Source organism: Procambarus clarkii, chromosome 40 (genome assembly GCF_040958095.1).
Source record: "Procambarus clarkii isolate CNS0578487 chromosome 40, FALCON_Pclarkii_2.0, whole genome shotgun sequence".
Classification (NCBI taxonomy): Eukaryota; Metazoa; Arthropoda; class Malacostraca; order Decapoda; family Cambaridae; genus Procambarus; species Procambarus clarkii.
In genome coordinates, this window is record NC_091189.1 from 15230077 (window position 1) to 15238555 (window position 8479).

Genomic DNA, 8479 nt, shown 5'->3' on the forward strand with positions numbered 1-8479 from the left:
GTGTTTGTGATTTCACTTTCTAATGTATATAATTTTTTCTCCACACGTCAAGTGTCGTACACCGTGACGTGACGACGTATTTGTGCAATATAAGGCGTATATATTATGAATATATTATGAATATACTGTATTCATATAAGGGTTGAGTGAAGGAATAGCGCCCAAACACCTAGGATACGGCGGGGGAACCAAACACCAGCCTGTAAGTTGCAACATTGACCACATATACCAGAAACAACTTACGACTTCACCGGCAGGAGCTTACGACTCGCCGGCAGCAACTTACGACGTACCGGTAACTCCTAAAAGCTAACTAACCACGTTGGGTGACGGGTGCATCCTGCCGCCAAACTCACCTGTCACCCTGCGGCCACCACAGGAGGGGGGGGGGGCTGATATTAACCGGTGCATTACCCGCATACTAGATGCACTTTCAAGAGTCGAGCTCTAGCTCCACGGCCTCGCCATTCCAGCTTATCGGCTGCTTCATGTGACGACTCCCTTTCTTCATAAATCCTGCTATACAGTTTTATTTTTTAGGTAATAACTGTATTTCGCATTTTGTATAACTTAGTTCGCTTTCCCCTGATCGTATCCCAGCTCGTTCCCTGTGGCAACATCTCTCACATGCAGAAGACGTTCTTCATGTTGATGCAAAGTAATCATTCTATTTCGATGGATGATAGGTAATCAATCAATGTAGATGGGTTCTAAGTAATCAGTCAGTTTAAATATGTAACTACCTACCTACCTAGACAAAGTTGACAATAGATTAGCACAGTTGCAGAAACATTATTGAAAAGAAATTTTGTAAAGAATTTTGTATCTAAGTCAAAGCTCTCAACCGTATTAGTCAAGGCTACTTGCAGATTACCTATTTGCAATTTGTATTAATCATTCTCATTAATCATTCTCATTATCACTTTCTTCCTCTTTCTCACTCTCTCTCTCCCTTTCTTAACAGAGGGCTCTCTGGTATACAGGCAGCACAGGGGACGCAGCTACAGGCAACACAGAGGGCTCAGCTACAGGCAGCACAGAGGACGCGGCTACAGGCAGCACAGAGGACGCAGCTACAGGCAACACAGAGGACGCGGCTACAGGCAACACAATGGACGCAGCTACAAGCAACACAGAGGACGCAGCTCCAGGCAGCACAGAGGACGCAGCTACAGGCAGCACAGAGGACGCAGCTACAGGCAGCACAGAGGACGCAGCTACAGGCAACACAGAGGACGCAGCTACAGGCAACACAGAGGGCGCGGCTACAGGCAGCACAGAGGACGCGGCTACAGGCAGCACAGAGGACGCAGCTACAGGCAACACAGAGGACGCAGCTACAGGCAGCACAGAGGACGCAGCTACAGGCAACACACAGGACGCAGCTACAGGCAACACAGAGGACGCAGCTACAGGCAGCACAGAGGACGTAGCTACAGGCAACACAGAGGACGCAGCTACAGGCAGCACAGAGGACGCAGCTACAGGCAACACAGAGGACGCAGCTACAGGCAGCACAGAGGACGCAGCTACAGGCAACACACAGGACGCAGCTACAGGCAACACAGAGGACGCAGCTACAGGCAGCACAGAGGACGCAGCTACAGGCAACACAGAGGACGCAGCTCCAGGCAGCACAGAGGACGCAGCTACAGGCAGCACAGAGGACGCAGCTACAGGCAGCACAGAGGACGCAGCTACAGGCAACACAGAGGACGCAGCTACAGGCAACACAGAGGGCGCGGCTACAGGCAGCACAGAGGACGCGGCTACAGGCAGCACAGAGGACGCAGCTACAGGCAACACAGAGGACGCAGCTACAGGCAGCACAGAGGACGCAGCTACAGGCAACACACAGGACGCAGCTACAGGCAACACAGAGGACGCAGCTACAGGCAGCACAGAGGACGTAGCTACAGGCAACACAGAGGACGCAGCTACAGGCAGCACAGAGGACGCAGCTACAGGCAACACAGAGGACGCAGCTACAGGCAGCACAGAGGACGCAGCTACAGGCAACACACAGGACGCAGCTACAGGCAACACAGAGGACGCAGCTACAGGCAGCACAGAGGACGCAGCTACAGGCAACACAGAGGACGCAGCTACAGGCAGCACAGAGGACGCAGCTACAGGCAACACAGAGGACGCAGCTACAGGCAGCACAGAGGACGCAGCTACAGGCAACACACAGGACGCAGCTACAGGCAGCAAAGAGGACGCAGCTACAGGCAACACAGAGGACGCAGCTACAGGCAGCACAGAGGACGCAGCTACAGGCAACACACAGGACGCAGCTACAGGCAACACACAGGACGCAGCTACAGGCAGCACAGAGGACGCAGCTACAGGCAACACACAGGACGCAGGTACAGGCAACACAGAGGACGCAGCTACAGGCAACACACAGGACGCAGCTACAGGCAGCACAGAGGACGCAGCTACAGGCAACACACAGGACGCAGCTACAGGCAGCACAGAGGACGCAGCTACAGGCAACACACAGGACGCAGCTACAGGCAGCATAGAGGACGCAGCTACAGGCAACACACAGGACGCAGCTACAGGCAGCACAGAGGACGCAGCTCCAGGCAACACAGAGGACGCGGCTACAGGTAGCGGAGGTGTCGGGCAGCGCTGGCGGCGGAAGTCGGCCCAATAACGACAATTAAAACACAACAACCGCTCGTTACCAGACTAAATTATACTTTTCCGACAAATAAAGATTAATCTTTGCTCATGTTTAGCCATGGGGACGCTCCCCCTTCGGGGGGGGGGGAGGCGATGGAAGGTGTTTACAGGTGTGTGTGTGTGTGTGTGTGTGTGTGTGTGTGTGTGTGTGTGTGTGTGTGTGTGTGTGTGTGTGTGTGTGTGTGTGTGTGTGTGTGTGTGTGTGTGTGTGTGTGTGTGTGTGTGTGTGTGTGTGTGTGTGTGTGTGTGTGTGTGTGTGTGTGTGTGCGCGCGTGCGTGTGTGTGTGTGTGCGTGTGTGTGTGTGTGTGTGTGTGTGTGTGTGTGTGTGTGTGTGTGTGTGTGTGTGTGTGTGTGTGTGTGTGTGTGTGTGTGTGTGTATACACATGCTTCAGATAAAGTTGTCAATGAAGCCGTATATGTGCAAGGTGTTTGTATATACATATATACATGGAGGTGGGGGGGGGGCGTGTGAAGGGAGGTGTGGCTATATAAGGGTAGGGGTAGTGTAGGGGGGGCATGGAGGGGTGCGCCCCAGGGGAGCTTGACCCCCCCTGGTGTGTACTCACCTGGTGTGTATGTGTGTACTCTGTAGTCCTCGAGCCGTTCCACCTGGTGTGACCAGGTGATTGACAGCGTGAGTCTGGAGGAGGTGGCCGGAAGTGGCTCGTATCTAATCTCCAGATGTGTTCAGATGCCTCACCCGCTCGTTAGTGTCGCTTCCGCTTCGTGGTTGGTGTGAGGGGGGTTGGGAGGGAACTATCAGGGGAAAGCGTCAAGCCATTCCGACTGTATAGCACAGGGAAGGGATCAGGATAAGGACTTGGGATGGGACGGATGGGCCGGGGAGAAAAGGAATGGTGCCCAACCACTTGTGGACGGTCGGAGATTGAACGCTGACCTGCACGAAGCGAGACCGTCGCTCTACCGACAGCCCAAGTGGTTGGGCAGGGGCGGGGGCGGGGAGGAGGACGTGAAGTCCAAAGCCAATATTCTTTTTTCGATGCACTTGGGAAACCTGTACATCCTTGCTCAATCATGTTGGCTCTCATACATTTATTAAACAATTTATGAACTTTCAAACTTGACCAGCCAAAGGTATTATTATTTTTATTATAAAGAACGTCGCAGTTTCACTTTGCTGGCGAGTCAATGCCAACAAAGCCGCCATGATGGTATGGTGGCATCATGGGGGTGGGGGGGGGGGTCAGTAGTTCCACCTCGGGGGGACCTCCATATACACCTTGAGGGAGTGTATTCACCTCCATATACACCTTGAGGGAGTGTATTCACCTCCATATACACCTTGAGGGAGTGTATTCACCTCCATATACACCTTGAGGGAGTGTATTCACCTCCATATTGTCTTCTAGGAGGCATGAGGGTCCCTTCTAACAACCAGGGGTGGTGCCCCTTATATATCTATATATATTCAGGCTTCCTTTCCCAAACAAAACGAATCAGTTATTAAAATTGAGTATGTACACACACTCAAGGTCACTATACTCTGCGAACAGTCGAGCGAGGCCTCCATGCCTTTATAATTCTGTAACAAATTCCACTTCCACCACCCACTTGCTCTCTCTCTCTCTCTCTCTCTCTCTCTCTCTCTCTCTCTCTCTCTCTCTCTCTCTCTCTCTCTCTCTCTCTCTCTCTCTCTCTCTCTTTCTCTCTTTTCCACCTCAGTACCGAGCCCAATTCCACCCCCTGTTTCAGCCCCTTCCACCCGTTTCAGCCCCTACCACCCCTGTTTTAGCCCTATCTATCCCCTGATTCACCCCACTCTATCCCTGTTTCCGATAATTCTATCCCTGTTTTAGCCCTTTCTACCCCTGTACCATCTCACTCCCTTTCGTACCCTAATTCCCTCTCTTTAGGGACCCCTCCCCCCCCCCCCAGTGCCACTTCTATCTTGCACCATGACCCCCCCCCATTGTTTACCACTGCCCCCCCCCCCCCAGAACACCCCAGAAGGTAAACACAACCAGCCACCAGACGGACCCATCAGAGGTAATTAGCCCCGTCTTAACGACCCATTTGCACTGTGCATTGTTTAATAAATCAGGGCCAACCGGACGCAACTTTCCCGGCTTCCTCCCTCCATGCTTACCTTGGCCGGTTTTTCTAGTACGGAAATCTGTATCCGGATAGGAGAGAATCCGGAGGAGTATGGGGGTTGTATCAAGTCGCCAGATATATCTCTGTATATGAAGAAAAAATGTTTATGTCCGGATACGGGAATCGGATATCTGAAAATCAGTGTTCAGATATGGGGATATATATAGGATGTTATTGCGTTGGGCGAGAGAATATGTAACCCGGAGCAAGACTCGTGTATTATATTCGCCTGGGCTCTACGAGGATCGAACCGCGAACCCCCTCCCCCCCCCCCACAGTGTGTGAGGGTCTAGTGTGGATGATAGTTTATACTCAAGCATTACATTACCAACCTTTACTGATGGTGGTTGACGGAATGGTCAAGTTGACAGTATGGTGGGGGGAGGGTGGGGGCAGAGGCAGCGTGGTGGGGGGGGAGGGTGAGGGCAGAGGCAGCACAGGTGGGGAAAGGAAGGCAGGAGATACAGGAAGAAATACAGAAACAAGAAAATTCTAGATAAAAAGAAGGGAGATTAAAACAAGAATTCCTCTACGCCGATAGTAACATGAATCCAACATCATTTATATCAAAGAAGCCAAACATGGCTATGTAAAGAAAACAGTTCAGAATATATTATAAGAAGCCAACAAGAATTAGATCAAGAGGGGGAATCCAACAATGACCATCGGAAACCAACTACACTTGAAAAAAGTCCAAACGCACGACTAGAAAGTCCACGAGCACAAGTAGGCCTTGTGCAGGCGGTGAGTCACAATAACGTGGCTAAAGTAAGTTGACCAGACCACACACTAGAAGGTGAAGGGACGACGACGTTTCGGTCCGTCCGGGACCACCATTCTCAAGTCGATTCAATCGACTTGAGAATGGTCCAGGACGGACCGAAAAGTCGTCGTCCCTTCACCTTCTAGTGTATGGCCTGGTGCACAAGTAGGCCTTGTGCAGGCCTATTGCCCTGCCAACACCTAGAACACTACGTCACATTACCTCCACGCCTCGCCTTGAGAAACCAAACACCATCGATCTTACCTGAAAAAATATTAAGAAAAACACATTAGAATTCAGTCTGTGTTTATACCCACCGAGGCTTCGTTTAATTGGATTTTTATATTGCCCCTAAAATGTTCGGGAAATTGGTAACAAAATGGCCGTAAAATATGGAACGAAGCCTTTGAAAAGCATTTTTTAATCACCATTTCCTGGTTCTTAATCCTCCTCCTCCTCTCCGTGTGCTGTCGAGGGTAGTAATGATGGAGTATTTAGCTCGGCAGATTAGCAACAGCCTTCTACACAAACTTGAACTATAGGTCAGCCAATGAAACAATGGCCTTCCGCGCAGCAGAATGCCTCCAAGGCTACTGAGATATACCCGTCCCTGATGACTGAATGCCTCCAAGGCAAACAGAGTATCCCTGCCCTGCCCTCCACAGCCTCCAAGTCAACTAAGCAGGGCTGTCACTCCCTCTATATGTTCAGGACGAGCGGGCTGGCCGTCCCAATAATCAAGGATTTTGTTATTATTGTCATTAACAAGGAGGTGGTTGGCCGCTCCGGCTCAAAGGTTCAGGAGGGCATGAAGGGAAGGGAAGGGAAGGGAAGGGAAGGGAAGGGAAGGGAAGGGAAGGGAAGGGAAGGGAAGGGAAGGGAAGGGAAGGGACGGGAAGGGACGGGACGGGAAGGGGGATAGGTAAGGTGGTGTGCTTACCTATTAGTTTGTACCTAACAGTAACTGCAATCACTGAAGGGGATTAAGATTTACAAGCTCAGGTTATAGTATGTGATGTAACACAGCTTCACAACCTTAAACCGTTCATTGTACAACCCCATCCCCAATGTTTTGGTGAGATGGGCATTAATTGGGTATGAAAGGCATAAGAATGGAAGTAATTGCAGAAGGCCTATTGGCTCATACTATCTCTTACTGCTCCTATGTTGGTTCGGGGTCTTGAAGTGGGTAGAATATAGTTATGCATTAATTGGCTGTTGATTGCTGGTGTTGACTTTTTGATGTGTAGTGCCTCGCAGATGTCGAGCCTCCTGCTATCGCTGTATCTATCGATGATTTCTATGTTGTTTGTTAAGATTTCTCTGGTGATGGTCTGGTTGTGAGAAGAGATTATATGTTCCTTGATGGAGCCCTGTTGTTTGTGCATTGTTAATCGCCTAGAAAGAGAGGCGATCTCTTTCTAATTTACTTTCGATAATTAGACCTAGGGTTAGGTCAGGTGTTTAGGTTCTGGGACTGGTAACTCGAACGTAGGAAGAGACGTTCAATTAAATGTTCGAACGTAGGAAGAGACGTTCAATTAAATGTTCGAACGTAGGAAGAGACGTTCAATTAAATGTTCGAACGTAGGAAGAGACGTTCAATTAAATGTTCGAACGTCATCAGCTGTGAGTGGGTGTGTGTAAAAAAAAAAAAATCTCATTCACAAGGTGGGCGGCGTGGTGGCAGCCGGATTATTGAGTATTTGGCCTTTGTTTACGAGCACGTGATGCGTGACGTAAACATTAAGGCCAGTCAGGAGCTGGTAGGAAGGTCCAGTCAGGAGCTGGTAGGAAGGTCCAGTCAGGAGCTGGTAGGAAGGTCCAGTCAGGAGCTGGTAGGAAGGTCCAGTCAGGAGCTGGTAGGAAGGTTCATACCATCACCGTGGTGGGAAAGCTGGTGGTGGCCTCCCCAGCCTCCACACACTCTGTTCCAACTCTGTGCACCCAACTTGGACAGAGGCGGAAACGAGGAGACATGATAACGACGTAATAGATTCTCAGCAAAACTGATAAGGTTGATAAAGTTTCTCAGCAAAACTGATAAGGTTGATAAAGATAAGATGTTCATTACAGGGACAGGGTTGGGGACATGTTCAGTATAAGACAGGGAAGAACAAGGGGGAACACGATTGGAATCTCAGACGAAGATGAGTCCAAGAAATGTTTGAGGCAGCTTATCATGGGAGTAAGCGTAGTGAACAATTGGAATGAACTAGAGGGAGAGATGGCAAAAGGTCGACCCAGTAAAGACCTTAGAAAGTAGACACGACAGGAAACATGAGGGTCGGGGCTCAGGAGCTAAATGTGCTGGCAGACGGGAACGTTTTGAAGTGACTACATTTAGCCGAGTACACTAGTGTAAAAATGGGAAGACGTACATAGGTAATAACAGAAGCTATGTACAACTCATCAAGTGCATGAGTAATGTATGAAGCAGCTGCTGGAACTAGGAGGGGGGGGGAGAGGAAGGGTCACAGAGGGTCGGAAGGGCTACACAAGGGGGAGGGGTTCGAGTGACTTCTCCGGTGATGGAGCGGCTGCCCAATAGGTCCACCCACCGGAACTGTGCTGTCCAGTTCCGAACACCTCCCCAGGCCCCCCCCCCCCTTCCGAACACCTCGCCACCAACTTGTTTCAATCCAAACTAAGCCAATAAGAACCGTGTCACTCAATCAAGGAGGCTGTTGCTACCTTACATCCCTGAGACGCACTCCAGAACCACTTACTAGTGGATAGGAGCTGCCTCGTATGGGCCAAGAGGTCTTTCACATGGTTCCTGAACCATGTGTCATGAAAAGCTGCTAGGAATAAATTACTATTATTGAAATGTTTTAGATTAATTTTTTGGCCAACGTTCCTAGAGGCATGGAGGAGGGGGGGGGGGAACAGGAGATGGGCAGAGGAGA

At 50.3% G+C, this 8479-nt stretch overlaps 1 protein-coding gene across 1 annotated transcript; it reads left to right on the top strand.

The window, feature by feature from the left end:
- The first annotated feature begins 1111 nt into the window (after positions 1-1111).
- Positions 1112-2662, top strand: LOC123751339 (polysialoglycoprotein-like). The gene has a single exon (XM_045733436.2). It carries the CDS (start codon positions 1112-1114, stop codon positions 2660-2662), a length of 1551 nt encoding a protein of 516 aa, XP_045589392.2.
- The last annotated feature ends 5817 nt before the right edge of the window (positions 2663-8479 follow it).